Source organism: Lichenostomus cassidix, chromosome 2 (genome assembly GCF_008360975.1).
Source record: "Lichenostomus cassidix isolate B80296 chromosome 2, HeHo_3.0, whole genome shotgun sequence".
Classification (NCBI taxonomy): domain Eukaryota; kingdom Metazoa; phylum Chordata; class Aves; order Passeriformes; family Meliphagidae; genus Lichenostomus; species Lichenostomus cassidix.
The window spans coordinates 144,073,402-144,094,331 of record NC_139482.1 but is presented as its reverse complement, the minus strand read 5'-3'; the positions used below and the strand labels follow the sequence as shown (position 1 = coordinate 144,094,331).

At 39.4% G+C, this 20,930-nt stretch overlaps 1 protein-coding gene across 1 annotated transcript in view; it reads right to left on the bottom strand.

The window, feature by feature from the left end:
* TG (thyroglobulin) overlaps window positions 1-20,930 on the bottom strand; it is a 148,188-nt gene that overhangs the window by 85,506 nt on the left and 41,752 nt on the right. The window contains exons 23-35 of the mRNA XM_085049856.1: window positions 19,355-19,477; window positions 17,525-17,640; window positions 16,775-16,883; window positions 15,373-15,570; window positions 13,190-13,357; window positions 12,598-12,663; window positions 12,056-12,133; window positions 9,798-9,935; window positions 8,467-8,643; window positions 7,378-7,489; window positions 6,767-6,846; window positions 4,769-4,912; window positions 2,327-2,392 (exon numbers count right to left, since the gene is read on the bottom strand). Of these exons, the coding sequence (XP_084905982.1) occupies window positions 2,327-2,392; window positions 4,769-4,912; window positions 6,767-6,846; window positions 7,378-7,489; window positions 8,467-8,643; window positions 9,798-9,935; window positions 12,056-12,133; window positions 12,598-12,663; window positions 13,190-13,357; window positions 15,373-15,570; window positions 16,775-16,883; window positions 17,525-17,640; window positions 19,355-19,477 (1,575 nt within the window). The remainder of the gene's footprint in view (window positions 1-2,326; window positions 2,393-4,768; window positions 4,913-6,766; window positions 6,847-7,377; window positions 7,490-8,466; window positions 8,644-9,797; window positions 9,936-12,055; window positions 12,134-12,597; window positions 12,664-13,189; window positions 13,358-15,372; window positions 15,571-16,774; window positions 16,884-17,524; window positions 17,641-19,354; window positions 19,478-20,930) is intronic.

The window sequence follows — 20,930 nt, the reverse complement described above, 5'->3', positions numbered from 1 at the left end:
CCCCACCCTTCCTTTTGCTATCCATGTACTTGTAGAAAGGCTTCTTGGTGAGATCTTTCTGTTGTTTTATGGTTCTACAATGCCTCTACCCTCTCTGTGGAGAAGAAAAATGAGTAAAACAGGCAAAGCATCTACTTCCCACCAAGCTGAAAATAAGGCTGCTCATCTGGGGGTTTTCATGTGCTGGGGCTGCAAACACCACAGATTTTGAATGGAGCAGAATCCCAAAGTGCTGGGCATTGTGTCCTGAGCATTGCAAACTGTATGACTAGGAAATGAGGCAATCAAGGCATTAATTGTCAATGAAATGTAGACCTTAGTGCTCCAGTTAATTCAGGCTCTAGACTGGACATAACATTAACTTCAGGATTGCACAAAGCCTTCTGGCAAAGTATGCAAATGTAAGTATTTTCCGGAGCTTCCAATGGAAAAAATTATATTTTTTTAGATGTATATATATATGCTTACATGCACACACAGACACATATCTACTCATGGCAGTGCCCTTTAAATAATGACATTTTCTCACACACACCATCTGCCTACCACAGAGCAGCCACAGTATTTTCTTCCCCCATGTACAAGTACTACCACAATGTACAAAATTCGGTAAATGCTAGCTTTTCTGTGACACCCAACTCTAAAACAATCAATCCTCTATAGCACATATTAATATAATATAAAATCATAGAGTGTTTGGAAACAATGTTTTTGAAAATTTTCTGAAACTTCTGAAAACACAGCCCAGATAACCTGACCTAAATAAGCAGTCTGGTACTTTTACTATCAAAATGAGGCAGAACATAAGAAGGACAGATGGTGTCCAGTTGCATTTTGAATGTGTTGCTCCACCCACTGGTGTCAGACACCCAAAGTGTCCAGGAAATCAGTGCTAATTTGTCTTCCAGCCTAGTGGGGCTCTTTGTAATTGAGTGACTTGACTGCTATCAGTCCCCAGGACAACCACTCTAAACCAGAATCCTGCATCCTTCTGGGAGGCTCTGCTTGCCTGGGTTGCTTAACCAGATCTCTGCAATCCAGAGACATCCCCAGCTGCTCTGCATTTGGAAAGATGCCCTGGAAATGGGTGTGACAGATCAGGGTTGTTATTAAAGGTAAGATGAGCACCTCGCTGGGATTATGTTCTGGGCAGCCTTTAAAGTTGAAAGCAAATGACAGAAAGACCTAATTTCCTGATTTTCTCAAGTCCTACTTAGGTCACTGTTTTCCTAGATTTAAGCAAGCAAGAAAAACAGAAAAGGAAAATGACAAAATTACTACCAAGCTTCCCTCTGGTAGGAATAAAGCTTTAGTGAAGTTGGTCTCCACCTCCCATGGGAAAAACAGTTTAAAAAGGAATTGAATAGCCCAACCTACACACCAGGCCTACTCTACCAGCTCCCCAAAGTGTTTCACACAAAAATTATTTCTGCTTACCTATGAAGATCCCTTCCTTCTATTACATTAAAATGATAATTTAAAAAGCAGAAATTCTACTAAAAAATAGACCAAACTTGATCATGACTGGTTGTTATGGATATGATGATAAAACAGATCATAATAAATTCTGAAATCAGTATTTAAAATTCTTTGCAAATATCAAGTCTCGTGCATGCTCGGTTGCATATGGTTCAAGGAAAGACAGATACAAACAGATTAAATATTTGTTCAGATCAAACAGAAAATCAAGGGCAGAGATAGAAGTGACTTTTCAATTTCAGTGTAACTGGAGGGTTAAACTGAGTTTTCTAATAAGAAGTGTCCCTGCTTCCTTTTAGTTACACACAGCATTTCTCAGCTGTGCTGTGTATTTCTGGAAAGAACACATCAGGGAAGCCTGTAGCTGCTGACAATTTGCATATATTTTAGGGGGCAATAGGCACAAAGCCCTGAAAGACAGAAGTTGAGTTTCATTTACTGAAAGGATCCACCCATTTTTAAAATAGCTCATGTCAGTGCCATAAGACTCATTGTATCCAGAAAGTGATGTGACATCCCCACTTTCAAATAAGTTTCTTCATCAATCCTGCCAAATGTTTTGTCTCAGTGACCTCATGTGGCCATGAGGTCACTGAGACAAAATAGGAGTGAGTGTGAGAAATTAGGTTGCCATCATGAACAGGACAGTTCTTTTATTTAAATGATACACAATTGATGAAAATTAGTAAACACCTAAATGAATAATATCATGGGGAAAACAAACATTTCATTATAGTGTGATCTTTGAGCAATATGTACAAAATTGAGGATGGGGGGAGGGGGTGTTGGGGGTTTTTTTGTTCGCTTTTCTTGGGTTTTTGTTTGCTTAATAGATCAATACACTTACCACTTTCTGGCCTGAGAGGTAAACTAACAGGTGGACACAGGTTAGGAATGGTGCTCTTCAAATCAGCTAAAAGCAGAAGAAAACAACACATCTGAAAACATTTATACTTGGAGGTTTAAAATGCAATTGATATTCAATATTTACAGCACTACCTCTGGGTTCTGGATGTTGCATCTTCTCCCCACAATCACCTAGAGTAAGGATGCAAGGCTGCTTTGCTATCTAACCCTTTTGAGCTCATATATGAAACCAGACTTCGCTAAATTTCTTTATTTATAAACATTCCTACAAACACTTTTTGTGATGCAGTTATGAACAACCCATTTCAGTAGTTCTGTGATTTTTTCTAAGCCTTTATCTGTATTTGGGTTTCTGCATCAGGAGAGACACGAAATTCTCTCTGCTTCCAGCAAACTGGAATTTCTCAAAAATACAAATTAGAAACAAGGCATTTTCCAGCACAACACTTTCCAAATTAAAGTTCAAATAAGAATTCATCACACACAAAGCTTCCTATTCATTTCCATACACAAAACTTCTCATTTGCTAATACTTCCTGTAAAAATTTTGTAATCACAGATAATAAAAATGAAGTTTCCCCTGTGCATTCATACTTTGTAAAACAGTTTGGCTAGTCAAACCAGTTATAGATTCTCCACTGAGACACAACAAATGACCATCCCTACAGAAGCTGAAGAGAGATCAGATTTTCTGTTAACTTCTCCCTCCTCCTACAGTAAATTACTCCTTCAGACTTCACTCATTTTCCTTTTTAGCCTCAGAACCTTTTTGTTCCTCTTCCTGGTTGCCAGACCTTCAACACACCAGCACAGCCGATACAAATTTTTGTCTGCAAATATCTCCATTTGCATAAACATCTGTGCCTTGCTGTGTGTTATGGTGGAAACACATCTGTATCTCCCCCAGTGCATAAGGAAATGTCACTGTGTCTCCTAACCTTCTCCACTTTCCATACCCCTCAGGCTCCTCTTCGTCATCCCTCTGTCTGTCACATGAGAAACAGCCTTTATTTTTAGTGGGCTTTTTGCCAATAATGGGGAAATAATTGCAAAACATGGAAGTGTATCTACACATCTGCTGTCTCTACTCCACATTTCTTCTGTTCTTCACTCTTACCCTGTCTGCCTCTCAAGTCCCCCTGCCATCAGGATGCTGCCATTGCTTTATCAGGGCTGTTGCTCCCTTCCTCTCAGTGCTGCACCCTCAGCCAAGCCCTTCCCAGCTTCCATAATGCTTCCCAACTCCGAGCTGTCTCTACCCATTAACAAGGGCTGTCCCACAAGAGGAGGACATGGATGGTCCTGTGGGCATAAGGCCAGTGCAGGACTTGAGAAGCTCAATATTTAGTTCATATTTCAGACACTTTGTGAATGAGGGTTTCCTTTATCAACACTGTAAAATACAATACATTGCTACAATATCTGATCAATCTCTACACAACTTTAACTGGATTATCTTTCTATCACATTCCATGGACAATATATATCCATGTTTTGTGCACCTCTCTCCTCTCAGCTGTCAGCGCTTCTTTACTCTGCAAGAACTAAGCGAGTGATAAAGCAGGAAAGTACTCCTTATTCAGATTTTTTTTCCTGTATTCAGATTCTGTAAACATCACCAGATCTTCCCTCATGGGGCCTTTCTGCTCTGGAGTTGTGTCTGTGTGACCAGGTAACAGGCTGTCCTCCTATAACGGGGGACAAAGCCAGGCAGGAAATTGTTTTCCTTACTGTTTCAGTTATGTGAAATCAAAGCTTGACATAGTAGAGCTAGACCTGCCCAAAAAGAGTGTGACAAATGGCAAACCCATTTAAAGTTTTCAACAAAGCAATGGAGCTTCTATTTCTTCACAGAAAATAAAATACACCTTGACTAGAAGTGGTTTTGATTCCTCCTAAGGAAATAACCCAACCTCTCATAACTGCTCTTCTGTTTAAACACGTGATGGCTTCTTACTGACAGAAAAATACAGGGCTGCCTTGGAATTTGGTGTTGGCCCTTTCTGTACCAAAACAGGCAAAAGTGAATTTTAAATTCTATAGCAAAACCAAACCTTTTCAGGGTATGCACCCACATGGATGGTAAAACTATAAGTTCAGGAGTGAGAAACAAAGATGATTTCCTGACCAGGACTGCCCAGTGAGGCAAAATATATTTGAATTTCAACATTGGGCACAAGTCTCCCATACAATCTGAGAAATTGATTTATACATCTTTAAGGTATTGCTATTCCTTTTCTATTAAAATGGATATTAAATTGCACCTTTCTTTCCTTTGCACGTGCTTGTTTGACTTGACTGTTTGTGATCCTTGCAAATGGGTCCTACAGCTGGAAGCTGGAATTTTTATACACTGAAGCTAAATAATAAACTTCAACAAGCAGAAAACCTTTAGAAAGGTCATGTGTCCTGCATCACTTACCAGGCTTTTGATACCAGCCAAATGGGTGTATTTTGACTTCAGCATCTGGTGAACTGCAGTTTGAAATGTGCCAAGCACTTCTTGTTTCCTCAGCACACGTCTGGATTCCAAGGCTGTTCAGAGTCACACACAGGATCTTTCCACCTGCCAAGGACATACATGGTTATAGAAATAAGGAGGAAAATTTTCCTTTTCTAGGTAGTGTTGTGAGGAAAGAGAACACAGCATGGTTCCACTGAGGTTTCATTTAAATGAAATTCAACTGACTTAAAAATCAAAGGAAGGAAATACCTAAAATGAGCCAAGTTATTGAAACTACTGTTGAAAAATCCCAGTGAATTCAGTGTGAGGGAAGGTGGGCTACCAGCATTAAAATCCATTCTAATCCAAGGTCACAGAGCATTTCCACTGAGCAAAGATCAGAACTCTTTGAGCAAGCAACCCTTTCAGGTTAATGCAAGTCTTGAAATTAAAATCTGCATGTGTGTTGAAACATGGCCCCTACTTACATCAAGATAAAAATTCTGTCTTTCAAAGTCCTAGTGTAAATATTTTTGTTCCTGAAAAATATGAAGGGTTTGAAACACAGTTTCATTGAAGATTTTAGGTCATGTTAAAATCACCACTGAAAGTTCTCTTGACTATATGAGTGCAAAGACTGGATGTCTGAAATGTCATAAATACTAAATATTAATCACATAAACTAAAAGTGTGTCCATTTTGCATGTTGGGTGCCTTAAAATTTTTCATTTATTTTAGAACTATTTAAAGAAACTCACAGGAATATTCAGTTAAGACTTCAAATTTCATATGGTCATAAGGAGGTACGAAAATTATCAACTATTTGTTATTTGCATATTAATTCTAATCTAAATTACACTGGAATTATTTTCTAAGCTACTAATTTTTTTACCAAGTGAAAATTTTGCCTGCTCAACAAAAAAATGGAATTAAAAATATGTATTTTGAAGTGTTTCAAATTCCAAAATGAATTATAAAATCAGCACATCCTAATGACCCCAGGGAGAGTTGATGAACACATGGTTCTTCCAAAAACAAAGTTACACATTTCCGTCGCCTAAATCTGAATTTGGAATAAAATATTAAAATCTATTTCCTTGAGTTTGACTTGACTGGTATTCAATTTTAAACACCAGCTTAAGACTTCATTTTAAACAGAGTTCTTCCTTCACAGCCAGTGGAGAGAAACAAAAGCATCTCCAGATAGGATTCCAACCAAAGCCCTTAATGACCCCAGAGTTGTGTTCACAAATCTCTCTGCTGACCAGAGAGGGAGCACAGGGTGACAACACCCCTGAACTGGAACATCTCAGGGCATAAAATATCTCTGCTTGACTTTCTAGTGGCTTTCAAGTCACACATACTTCAAAAGATCTGATTTCTGCAGAGTGACAGAAATCCTACTTGGGATATTTTAAGTAGCTAAAATACCAAGGATCAGCAGAGAGAGAAGCTCTATCCACAACCAATCTTCCGCAAGCAGAAGAGTAAACTTTGGAAGTAGAGAAGGTCAGACAACCAAGAAAGTCAGGGGGATAAGCTGTCCAAGAGTAACCACAGACATTATGTGCTTACATACATTTAATTTCAGTAATAATTACGTTTCAGAGTCCTTTAGGCTTTAAAAAACTAAACACCATAAAAGGGGAAAAATCACAAAAAGAAGTAAAGCAACATTTTGGAAGTGAGGTTGATGAATGAGGAATAGCTGGAGTTTTATCAGTTTGAATTTCATGCTGTTGGAACTGCAGCCTCTTAAAGACTCATTCTCAAGTTTTCTTAATAATTTCTGAGATGTGAAGTGTGCAATTTGCCTGAACTCCTAGAAATGGATATGGTTACTAGAAAAGGTGCTAAAGAGAAGTGCATGAGATCTGCAAGGGTTTTTAAAGTGCTCTTCAGAGCAAAAGAATGGTAAAATTTGGATGATGAAGAAAGACTGTAGTAATTTTAAAAATAAAAACAGGGGAAAAATACCTGATAGCTGAGAGTCATTAAAAAAGCCAAATCCTGTGCAACAGGGGTCAGCATCACACCAGCGCTCACACTCAAAAAACCTAGGAAAGGAAAAACAGTACCCTTAGTATCATTAATAGGAAGAGAGGATATTGTGCAGGAGAGACACTAAGAACCTGTGGAGATACCTTTCACAATAAGGCTGAAGAGCCAGTATGGTATTTCATACACACTTCCATCCATTTTCCGTATGGAGATGAAATTATGTTTGATCAGTGTACCTCTACCAGACTACATTCAATAATTCAGATGATTATTTTGATATCTGCCCTGAAAATATCAGCCTAAATTGATTTGGCATATCAATGCTAAGAGATTTAACTGGCCTGCTAGTAATTAGTATAGGTAACAATTATAAGTAACAATTTACATGTCTATGATTAATATACATCATTATTTATAACTCAATTATAAATCTCCTTTAAACCATATGCTATTTTTTATTCATTAAACTCTCAAATAATACAATTCTTGGATCAATACTTCTGATTTCCTTTATCTGAATAACAGGGCTGTGGAATTCCAGACATGGTTAAAATTCCAGGGAAAACAAAGGAACAGTCATGCCCTACCCATCTGAAACAGCTTTCCTGCTCATGTCAGTCTTATTCCTCACTGAGATTTCTGTTACTTTCTGGAACGGTACACGTGTGTAGAAGCTCTTGACAGAACTTTTAAGAGTGACTGGAAGGAAAAAGAAAAACAAAATTGGAAAAATCAGTTTAACTTTGTTGTATGCATATCCTGGTCAAGCAATCAAATGGTAAAGGTCAAGTTTATGTTTCTGTGCTGGGCTCTGGTTGATTAAAAGATAGTTTTATGTTATCACAGCAAACTTTTGATTGATAAGCCTGCATATGAATAAAAATCCAACAAGTGAAGACTCCAAAAGCTGAGCAAAGTACATCACTGAGGAAAGACTTCCAGCCAGGCCTTTTGTTTCTGAGCCCTGTATTGATGCTACTTCTTCCACAAGGTCCTAAACCAAGGTATAGCTCCAGATTTAAAGAGTCCACTGTGCTCACACATTATTGAACCTGTGCTGCCCTTTGGGCTCCCCAAAAAGACATGATTGAACAGCCCAGTTCAATGGACTTTTATATTTTTCACAGCAAAATTACATGTTCCTGTACAGTGACAACAGGTTTGCTTGTCCAGCTTCCTTACACATGCCCTATGAGGAAAACATTGAACTTCCTAAGCATTCAAAGAGCAAAGGTTAAACTCCACAGAGCCTATAGCTCTGCCTTTGCTAAAACTAATAAAAATAAAATTTAAAATTACACTCAGTGCTCTTCAATTTTTGCATTATTTAACTACCATAGAAATTTTAATGGTAGATTGTAACTTCCCAATGACATCTCTATTTCACCCATATTATACAAAGTCTAAAAACTGACTTACAAATTATTTGAGATATACTTGGCCTCTCTGATTTGGGAATAGCTGAGGTGGAAAGTGTGAAATTCGTGGTTAATATCTTCCCATTCTGAACAGAAAATGAAAAACCATACCCCAAACAGCCTCACCTGCCCTTGCACCATCACATCTCAGGACTCATTCATACATCCAGACTTTTTATCTCATAATCAAGAGCCAAAACACTAGCTTGCATTACCAGGGTTAGAGCAGACATTATACATCTAAATACCAAAACTTGCCTATTTTATGGTACAGTGTCTGTGGTTGCCAGGGTAGCACAGTTGCACAGTTTTCTGGTATTTGGTCGATGCTGCTGTCACAAATCTGTGCCTCTGGGTAGAGAGTACACACAAAGTGTTTGTCTGTGGCATTTTGCAGATCTGCCATTCGACAAAACTCCTCCTCTTGGGCACAACCTGGGAAGCAAAGTCAGGAAAAGTTACACACATGAAGGTTCCTTTCCCTCTCTGTTCCTCTTCATGTTTTCAGGGCACTTAAAGCTATGCATCAGCAAACACCTAAAAGTGAGAATTCCAATATTATCCTATTAAACTGTGAAAATAAATTAATTTTATTAATTAAAATTGCAAGAGAAAGAGGGACACATTCTGGCTCTAGGGGCACTGAAGAGCAGGTTTATCTGGAGAGCACAGGAAAGGAGTTACAGCACAGCTCATTGGGAAGGCAAACTCCCCAGCTGTGACAAGCATTTCTCCAGTGCATTGGCGTCTCTTTAATATTTTAATTCATAAATATCTCTTTCTTTTTAGTAAATTTGACATACAAATTGTGTAATCATAAAAGAACTCTGCATCGGTTGGGGGTTTCTAATGCATAAAAAGGACGATAATGTCTACAGTGTCTTAATAAGTTTTTACAAAAAATATTTCTGAAGCACTCAAGCATCACACAAAATTTAACACAACTTTCCGAGAATCAGCTGTTCAAGATATTTGCTTGTAGCCATTTGTTATGAAATTTCCCCCATGGTAATAGTGCACCTTCAGAAAATAACCAAAGCTGTCAAACTAATTTCTTAATTACCATGGCAATGGCTCCTGTAAACTTGTATGGCAATGCTCAATTTAAAACAGGCACAGCTATACTGACCTCTAATAGTAATGTTTGTGCACTGTTTAGTATTCTCAGTTCTGACTTCCTGGTAGAGCTAGAAATTTTACATCAAAATATATCAATATCAAAAAACTATTGCATCAAAATATACTTTACCATTAATCCCAAATATCTGCATTTTACCTTCTTTTCCCTCTATGCCATCTCTCTATTTGCAGGATTACACTTCAAGAACAGCAGAGCATTGCCTAAGCTGTACCTTTGACTTCCCTTGCCCATGACAGGGCTATCCTGATGGTGAATGATTCTGCCAGTGCAAACAAAGACTGTAAGGAAGAACAGGTGGCCCCATTGCCAATTTCCATTATTATTTTAGGAGTTTTGTACAAAAAAAATCTCAAGTCCAAAGTTTCTACTCATCATTATTATAATACCTATTAAAAGATTTTAGTTAATTATCATTCTCTACAGAATCACAGTCTCCAACATGTCTTACGTGTGAGACACCAAAGGAGAGCTTCCTCAGCTGAGTACTTCTGCCTGAAGACCCAATACTGCTGGTAAGGGAGAGAATAGTTCTGGTCATTTTGTATCTGGCTGTTGTCCATTAGGTAGAAAAGATCCTTTGTGGAATCTGAGATACAAACAAACAAACAAAGATCCCCACAAAAAAATTAACCATGATCTGGAATAAATTAAATTTATTTATATATAAAATTCTGCCTGTCACAGTAGAACAGCTGCAACCACTTTGTGGGGCTAGAATACACCAAAGGCTGTTTTTAATAACAAAATTGTCCACCCACAGTGACTCTCCTGTAGGCAATGCCTCCTCACTGAGCTGCACTGCTAGACCATTTCCAGCTTCCAAAACGAGATGAAAATCCCAGCTCCTACAAATTAGAGGGCTCTCTCTACTCTCTCATGCAACACAATATCCCAACAGTGAAGTATGATGATTCAGAGGATGTTTGCAATTTCTTAATCAATCTAGCTTTATTAATCCAAAATACAGCAGTTTCCTTATATTCCCGTGAGAAGCTTTAACACCTATCAGTGTTAAAAGTCTTCTTGACAAGCTTAATACCTATTTCAGTCATTTAACCTCATTTCTCCTAATTTATGCTCCCACAGACCACATTAAATAACTCCTTTTGTCACCTGCCTGTGACCTTTGGACATGTATGCAATGATTTATTTCTCCAGAGCTCCCTCTGAAACAATCAATCACAACTATTTTGTTCTGTTTCCAAATTTATCCCTTTAAATAAGAGTCCAATATTGACAGAAATGGACACTCTTCACCGATATCTTACAAATTTCTTCATAAACACTTCCTTATTTATCAAATGCCATCAGCAGGTCTCATCCCCAGTTCCAACACTGTGAGACATTGTGTTACTCAATCTTACATGCAGTGAAACTGCCAGACAATAATGAAAATAAGGTAAAGTTAAGAGGTGCTGATGATTGCTGTTGAAGTGCTGAAGCATCTACTAACACACTTGAAATGCACTGTAGCTTTGAATTTTCTATCAGAAACCAGAAAACATATGTTGCCCTGTGTTTTATAAGTGATTATCAAGTCATAATAGCTCTGTAGACATTTTCCCAGATGTATTCACGACTTCCTGAAAAAGGTAACCTATAATTCCTGTTACCGCTAAAGTTTTAACTTCAACATTCAGTTTCTCTTGAAACAGCTGTGTCACAGCTAAGACTTAGGGATGGAGGTAGAAACTGCATTCCTTACATAACTGCAGGTTTTAATGATATCATCAGCCTCAGTGAGGTAAATGAAGAGCCCTGAGGGCTGCACTCATGCCTTGGCAGGTAAATGCAAGAAAATTTCATCCACCACATTAAGTGCATTTTTTCTCTCTCTGTTTAAGTCTAGACTTTAAAATACCCCTAATTGTATTGGAGCTCTGCAAGGTAAATGTTTTTTTGGGGGGGGTTTCAGTTTTTTTAATTAGTTTAGTTTACCTTCCTTTCAAATTCCATAAGCAAAATCAGCAATTCACTTCCTTCTGCACATAGTATTCTGCACATATTAAATTGTGCTCAGGCATTCATCAAGACTCCTCAGCAAAGATTACATTTCATTAAATATGAACCAAGGTGCTCTCAGCAGGCTCCACTGCTCATTTGCTCTTTCAGTTATGATGCTGAAGGCTCAAATGGACTCCAGTAACTTCCTATGAATTACTTTGGGCCTATACATGACTTCTTATAACAAAAACCAAAACCAAACCCTGGAATAACAAAGGATCTAAGAGAAGTTCCCTCACTGTCATCCTGCATGGAAAAAATACCTCTGATTGCAGTTTCATCCTGGGCTTCTCTACATCCCATATTTACTGTCATACTGTCAGTAGCAATAAAGATGCCCAAGTACAAAGGCCAAAGATTTCATTTCTGGGTTTATGTAAAATTTTTTCTCAGCCAAATAATATTTCCTGTGTCCCTTAGTTCAGTAAGTCTGAAAGAACAAGTTTCACAGAACATTTTAACACTTTCATTTCCAGCTTGGCCTGGGAAGGTAAAAATCATAAAGCCAGGCCTGCATTTTGTACTTGTTTCTCAAAACCTGTATAAGGCTTCCTTCTTAAGAGAAATCCTCTGGCCTTTACAATACCTATACCATAATGAATATATATATATATTAAAAAAACTATTATATTTTCTGGTTAAATTCTGCACACCCTTTCTGCTCTCTTCTGCTGCCTTCTCTGCCTGCTATTGCTCTAATACCTGATAACACGAGATCATTTTCTGTCCTCAAAGCAGCAGCTTCACACACAGACATATTCCGGGTGACCATATCAGAGTCTGGAATGAAACAGGAATCAAAGAGAAGAGTAATTCCCTTTACCTTTCTTTCACAAGACAAGACAATCCTTAGTTTCCAAATTTTAACAAATATATAAAGTGCACCACCAGGAAAACTCCCTTGGTAGTTCCACCAGCTCTTGAACTAAGAATGAGTAAAACCACCTCTACAGAGCCCTGGGGAAAATCTAAAGCAAAGTGCATTGTGGCTTCATTATATCATTTTCAAGGGTATTACAAGTTATAAATTATGTTCTCAGACACAAAAATTTACCCAAATTTCATGAAACTAACAGTGGAATTACTCCACATTACACATCCCTGCCAAAATAGAATTTTGAGTAGTGCTTCAATGTGGACAGCATAGAATGAAGTGACAAGGACACTTCCCTTATAGAATAGACAGCTGCCACTTCCTACAGTTCATCATAAGTTTTTGCAAGAAATTCTGTGAGATAAATTACCTCTCCACAGGTAAACTTCCTGAAAGGTAGTAAAATTTCTTTCTGCCTCTTCCATCAGCTGAGAAGCTAAAAAGGAAAAGATTTTGTTAGAATAGCCATTTAAATTAAACAGATATTTTTACATGCTCAGAAATTGCATAGAAAACACATCACTAGACTATGCATCACCTTACTTACAATACAAAACTCTAAGGAAGAATGTCCCAGGTGTCATGGGGCTAGTCTGGGTCCAGGCAAACTACTCAATTTGCCATCATTGCTTTTACCATGCAGCTCTGGGCATCTCCCTTTTTATCTTTGCTCCAGACTTTACCTTTCTTTCAGATTATTGGCTTAGATCTGCCAGAATTAAATGCTGGAAGTATTACAGAGTGACACACTAAACACAGTCTCAACTTTCATTAGTGCTCACGTGTCAAAATGTGAGAGGTCCATCTATCTAACAATGCATCCTGTCAGAGAATTCTTATTCTCTTGTGATATGGACTGACTTGAAAACAGCACTGGAGTCCAAGATCAGGCTGGTGAATAAGGCAGAGTCTATACAACAATTAAAGGAATTAAGGTAAAGTGAGGTAATACATTGACATACTTCCAGTGAACACTTGTCCACCCAGAGTGAAGGAAAATCTCTTCTCCTTGTCGTTGTAGCTCACATCATTACACATCCCACCCATGGCTGAGGTTGGTGTTGGACTCCAGCCCTTGGCACTGCAGATCAGCACATCTGGGGAGCTCAGCAAACTGCACAGGATGGTACCTGGGGCAGGCAGAGACACAGCTGCATCACTCCACCAATGCTCTTCACCCAGGCCCTCTGATACCTTCTCTAAGTGCCAACTGAGCCTCAATGACACCATTGAGAGAGGTACCCTTCAGTATTGCTACCAAAAAAACCCCCAAAAAAGCAAATCAGAGCCATATGTTCAAACTGGAGTGCTAAGGTTAGCTACTCATAACCAAACTAAACGTCTGTAGCCTGTTTTTCAGTGATTTCAAGCACATACTATTATCACCTAATAAAATGTTACTATTATCTGATAATACCCAACCATGTTCTCAGTACTTTATAGCACCACAGAGACATATCCAATCCTTTGATGGTTTTATAATCTCAGGTTCTGAACCAAAAAAAAAAAAAAAAGACAAAAAACCAAACAACAAAAAAATCCCACTTTTGTATTTTTACTGCAATTTTTTCCTGAATTGATGCCTGATTTCAGTCATCCCCAGCACTGTGATGAGAATTGAAGGACCAGCATGTTTAAGGCCTTGTGCCCTGAAGTCTGTTCCCATAACTTGTAGACAATGCTCAGCTCTTGCTTTGCACTTGTCACAGCTCAGGCATTTCTAAGGTTTTACAATGCCCTTTCTAGTTTGTTTTTATGGACTGGGTACACCAGATATTGAATATGCTACCTTTCCATTCTTCCTCTTTTTTTTTTTTTTTTTTTTTTAATTTAAGCCAAATGCTGAAGTCCAAGTAATGCATTTAATACTGCTCTGTAGTAGTGAACTGCAGTACCAGCCCAAAAATCCAAATCGGTCTCACCAACTAAACAGAGAGCTCTACAACATTTACCTTTTACATTCACAAGTACAGAGAACCCAAAATCTGATGGTAAATGTATAGAAAAATGGACTTTACAAGATCACCTAGAATGCTTCGAAGCAAAAAAAAATAAAATATATATGAGATGCTTAAACAGAGACTACATTTTTGGAAATATTTTCTTGACAATTTTCACAGATAATTTGTGACAGATTTTCACAGATTTTCTTAAATCTAGGATCGGTTTCCACTCCAAACTGGAGAAGTACTTGTCACATAGCAGCCACTATCACATGCCTGGATTTCACAGAATTATAGAATATCCTGAGCTGCAAGGGACCCACAAGAATTATTAAGTCCAACTCCTGGCTGTCAACAGAAACCTCTTTAAATACTTGAAGCATGTCATCTACAACTTCACATTTCCTACAGGAAATGCATCTCCAAGGTGAAAATCAATACCACGTGAGCTTGAAGCTAAACTGCAAAAAGTAAGCACTGACATAAAGTGCTTAAACTTGCTGGCAAAAATTTGGTTCTGCCAAAGTCCTACCTCTGCCAGACTCCATCCATCCCACTCCCACTTGCTCTCCTAGCTGGACTCCCAGACCTGGGAGATTATAGCACTTCTGCATGCACTAATATAACATAGTTCTGTTCAGCATCCTGCTTCCCTGCTATTAAAAGGGAACTGATTTTCATTTGCTCTACAAGAGCTCTGTCTGGAGGCACCTTTAGTTCCTGCATCAGCTGAAAGGCACCAACCTCTGGCAACCAAGCTGTGCTGAGTACAGAGAAAGGTGATTTCACAACAATTTATCTCATCCAGATGGAGATGTCACACAAACAGAGAATAGGCTGAGTTGGAAACAACCCATAAAGATCACTGAATCCCATTCCTGGCCCTACACAGGACAACCCCAAGATTCACTCCATGATCCCAAGAGCATTGTTCAAATGCTTCTGGAACCCTGTCAGGCTTATCCCTTCAAAATGTCCACTTCGTTCCAAGAGCAGATTGCTACCTCAGCTCTTCACTGTTCCAGACCAAGTCTTGGGCATTTCTCAAATCCTGACAACAGCAAAAGAGTTTCAGTGACATAGAGACAGGCTGCTGCCACAGGTATGATGTACAGGTAGGTGTACTGAGTCCAACAATGACCTCTACTCATTCAGCATTGTTTTCCTACAGCAGAATTCTCTCCTTTGCAGTCAGGCAGTACCTCCATCCAGAGGGAACTGGCTCAGGATGAATCCATCACAGCAGGAATCCCGGCTGCACTCCTGCCTGCAGAGCAGCTGAGCATCAGTCTGGGATGTGCTACCTGCCAGGAGCACCAGGGAGAGGTACACACCAGACAGCACATTCTGAAAGGCAGTCCTCTCAAAGGCCTTGAGTCCAGAGGAGTTAAATTCCTGTCCTGGGTAGAAAGAATGAGGAAGAAGCTCAAGGGGAGCTCAAGAAATGCTTTTGAACTGTCTGCAGACTGGAGCTGGTTGAAAGTTTTATGAGCAAAACTCAGTTTTAAAAGTCCTTTTCTGGACTTTGAGTGTCAGAAGCAAGATAGGATCACCAAATGATTTGGTGCCATTATACCTGAGTAGTTGGTCATAATGTATTGCCAGCAAAGAGCTCCTAAATTGATGTGTGCAGTAACGTTGGCAATATTCCATTTTTGAGCACTGCATCAGTAATTCCCAGATACAAATGAAACAAATATATCTCATCAAAAAAGTAAAATGTGTAATTTGCCCAGCATAATTGCATCTGCAATGAAGGCATCTGCTGACTGGAAGGGCATGATTCATAGAATTTTGGATCTAGAAAACTAGAATAGATCTGGTATCAACAAGATTACACTGATTGCAACAAGCTTAGGGGACTCATGTTTTTTTCAGGTGATCTTAGGTCTTTATTTTTATTAATATTAATAAATAGTGACTCAGAGGTTTGGCTAGAAGTACAAAGAACGCAGTGAGTAGAGAGTTTAGACTCAAATCCTGCAGCATTTGGTTATCTTGTTTCCAATTTTATATGAGGCTTAGAGCTGGTCACACACACTGGATGGGACAGGCAGTGCTATCAGTCACACTCCATAAAGTGTAAGTCACACACTTTATGAATAAATAAATAAATAAAATTTATCTTATACATTCATTTGTTGGGCAGAATCACTTTGGGTTTCATTGGGGCAGGCTATTCTTCGGCTGGTATATTAGTAGAACAATTCCCAATCAAAAGTAATGTGAACTGTTAAATTATGTACAAGCTGGTCATTAATAATGCTTTACATATTCAAATAATAAACTGCTTAATGAAGAGAAATTGTAACACAACAGAGCAGGATAGGAAAATACCTTGAATAGAATTTGAGTTTTTATGGGAGTAGTTGCTGACAAAAACCATCAAAATTACTTACAAAAGCTGTATTCCTAATTTCTAGGGAACAAGACATGAAGGGAAGACTTGCTGAGGTTTCTGGGCTGTCACTAAATGTCGAGTTTTGAAAAGTATTTTGCCTTCTTAATCAAAGATGCTCCCCACATTTAGCCATGATCCTCTACAGAAGTAACTACCAGCTTGGGCACAGAGTCAGATTTATGTGAGTGATTCACATCTGGTACCTTTCTTCAGATAGACCATCAGTGCAGCTCCCTCTGGGCTCCTGACACGAAGCAGGCAGCTGAGGCCACTGATGCTAGTGGCAGCAGGGTTCCCCAGAACACCTTGCACCTGAGACAGAAAACAGGCAACCAAAATAAATACAACCTAATTGATTTCCTCTCCTAAAATAAATTTTCTTTGTTAAGAAACTCATGGGGAGGAATGAGCATACACAAAAGTTATCACCACCACAACTCCAAGAGGAGATTTTTTATTCTAATACAGACATTTTTTACTTTATCAAACTGAGATCTCAGCTCCTCAATGCAACATTGCTGTTTAAAAGTGGAGAACAGGAAAATAATACAGTGATAAAGAGCACAGAGTTCAAACCCTGGGCTGGAGGAAGGGATTCAGACAGTATGACTGTTTCAGGTGATCTGATGACCAACCTGGCTACTTCTAGTTTGGGCTATCTGGATTAAGCCACTTTTTAAATTAACCTGATATCCTAACTTCAGGAGCTCAGCATGTTTGAGGAACAACAGTTTTGTGTGATGTTTCAATCAAACACTGAGCCATTCAGATGTTATTTTTGGAAACATCTGGGAGTATCTTCTTTACCAGCTGCAGGGATTTATTACTGCCGTAGGACAGAGCAATGTCCAAGGGGTCAGGTAACAACCTGCTTTTCTCCTGTGATCTTCTCTCCTTAGATTGAACACACAGCATTATGACAAAGATATATTTTAAAATATGATCATTGTTACCAATCCAGAGGTGGTGCAGTTGAAATTGACTTCAGCAGCACTGTAGAATTCACACAGCACTTCAGCACCAGCAGGAGTTACAGCTGCAAAGCCACAGGTACCTTCCCTCTCACAGCCTGAAAAACAGGAAATAAACTTTAGGTTTCCTAGCACTTCACATGCAAAATGTTTGCTACAAATTCCCCTGCTTACAACCACTTACCTAGATTGCCATGTCTATCAGACTGAAAGCACATGAATTTAGCCAGATGAACTTTAGTACTCAACTATTTTAGTAGAGGGTTAAGGATTTTAAATTGAACTAAATTCACGCAAAAAGTTGTTTATCACCTGATGATATAAACATCTGAGACAGGTCTAACCATGCACCCAAATATTTAAAGGCTGCTGGATAATTTCGCCCAAGGCAGGACTCCCATGAACCACTTTGCCAGCACATCACATCTTCCTGATAGAGTAACCCCATGGCAAAGAGGTTGTGACAGATATGGGAGTGACAGGAAGGAGGGAAATATTAAACTCTTCAACCATGCTGGCTGCCCCTGCAGCAATCCCCTGGCCATTGTGAGGGAGAAACAGCCACCCCCTCCAGATTTAGGAGTGGCTGAAGATCTTCTGCCTTTACACATTCACCATTAACTTGCTCCCCTAGCTCTGCTCATAGCATAGGTGAAATGCTTTCCAAATGTCTTCAGAATAAAATCAACCAACTTAGACTGCAACATCAGCAGAAATGTAAGCTCAGCTATCTGAACTTATAGGGACTAAGAGAGGGAAAGGTTAACCCTCATCCCTCAATGAGCCCTCCAGCAGTAATATTTTGTAGTAGTGCTGCCATTTACATAACTTACAAAGAAAATACAGCTATGAGTACAGGATCAGATTGGTTGTTAAAGGGGCATGATTTCCTCCTCAGGTTCATTCTCAGGCTCTCTCAGTTCAGTGTCTTGCTTTTGGAGGTGTCCATTTCCAGGGAAAGGTGCAAAAAATTTTACAGTATACAGCCAGGATGAGCTAGTGCAGGAAGATCATTTTAGTAACACATAAAAATCTTCACATATTCAATTCTTAGCATGAGAGTGATTGCTCCAGCTAAACCATGATGTGACACAAAGCCACTGATTTGTCAGAATTTTGATATGTGCCTTACAAACATCTGTGTTATTACTGCCAGGGTTTTTTTACTTTGAATATATGCCCTCTGCCTCCCCTCAGAGCCTGAGCATTTGGTGACTCAACATGAGAATGACTCAAAGCACCCAGAAAGCAGTGTGGTGATTCTTCTCAGTTTTAGGTGATTCTGAACCAATTTAAACCAGATGCAATATAGTATATAGACTGTAAGACTTGGCAGAGGAATATCTCTGCACTCCTTATAATACCCTTCTGACGTCAGCAAGGATGAATATTCCCATTTTATGTGCCAATCAGGTAATTTGTGAAGAGGTAAAAGCTAGGTTTTCATGTGTCCTGAACACTTAATCCTTCTTTTGTCTGCACATCTGCAGAGTCTGATGAATGTTTCCTGGTTTAAATCTCAGTTTTCATCCATATTGCAAACTATACCAACTGGCTTTTAAGTCAGATGACTTGTCTGAAGCAGTATGTAAAATCAGAAGGCTTTTATGAAAGAAACATCTTTTCTGAAAGAAACATCAATCTCTCCCCTGAACCAAGATCACCAAAAGTTGTAAATATCTTGCAGTGAAATGGTGCCGAGCTGCAGAACATGTAGCTTCATGTAGGAACTTAACTATAAACTCGTAATATAAAAGATTATTATTTTCCATGATGGTTGTCATTGTCTCAACAGTTTTTCTGTTTTCTCACCTGAAATGCACTGAAAATATGTACTTTGCAGGTCTCCCCTGAATGACTGAGACTGAAGAATTTGAGCTTCTTCTGATCCATAAATCAGGCTGGAGGCAGGAACTCTTTCAAATTTTCTGAGCACTAAAGTAAAGACAACAAAAAACCTCAACCAGATAGCATTATCAGTTCCTATGCTACAAACAGACAAAGACTAGGTAGAAATAAAGCTTGAAGAATTCTGTGGGGAGAGAGGTTTGCTCATTAAATGATGTGCCATAACCTCACAGATAATGCAGGAGACAGCTGGAGTGAAGGTAGAATTTCTGCTTTGAAAAAAAAAAGCGTCACAAGAGCTTTTAAAAAACAGTTAGCCAGGAGTGGGCTGCAGTTTTCCTTTCCAGTGAGGCTTCTCTTCCAGCAGCCAACCTGCCATCTCTCATTACTTGTTCATGGCATTGAACCAGTGATTGAATCAAAGGGGGAACCAACTTCCTACAAAACAGTCACAGAAACAAGAGCCAGCTCCAACAGCACTTGGTTAGACAGGAAATCCAGGAGCCTTATCACTTGTTTCCAGAAACACAACAGCCTGATCTCCACTGACTTCAGGCCCAGGGCTACATCCAGGGTAGGATGTCCTGCTGCTGCTTTATTACTCCTTCATTCCTCTTTTAACACACAACTGTCACTTTACCCACCAAACCCTTTTATCTGCTCCCTCTGAGGGAGGAGTCTGACAAGCAGCACTGTTCACACAATGGGAAAACCTCATGGCGTCTAGAGATGCCAACCCAAAAGGTCACTAAATGGGGTGAGGAATCTGATCCAAGGTGCAGAGGGTTTGGCCCTGGCTGTGCCTTGAAGAGGATTATGGACTGGTGAAGGGACACATGGTGCCACCACCACCCTGCTCTGCATTCCCAAGGGTTTGGCACAGTGTGTGCACAGGTTCACACAGCAGGATATTTGAGTGAGCACAGGTTCACACACCAGGATATTTGAGTGAGCACAGCACATCATCCCTGCCTATGGCAGGGGAGCTGGGAGTAGAGGATCTTTAAGATCCCTTCCAACCCAAGCCACTCTGTGATTAAGAGAAGAATGTGATGACTTATCATCCCTTGGTGACACCATTTCTCCAAGGGCCCCAATTGCAGGCAAACCTTGGGCTCCTTGCAGCCAACACCTGGTCTAGAACTAAAAGAGGTAAAAGCAGGAGCTCTGGTGTGATCCCAGCTGTGGGACACATCTGCACACAGAAGAGTTGGAAGCTCAGCCCCTCTCCCCACTGAGCTCATGGGTGCAGAAGTCCAGCTGGAGGATCACAGCCCTCTCTCCCTGAAATGTCTGGATAAACCACAAAATAAAAGTCAGGGATAAGTTCCTGAAATAATTGTTCATACTCTTACAGCAAAACAGTCAGGGCTAACTCAGAAGCAAATGTCCACTGCTGTCAGGGCTGAGTCAGCAGGTGCTTTTGATAAAACCATCATTTCTGCTCAGAAAAAACTCACAAGGGTTTGTCAAATGCTTAGCACAAGAAAATCCTTGCACTCCAACTTGGATAGGGACAGGGAAGAGTTATGGTGTAAGC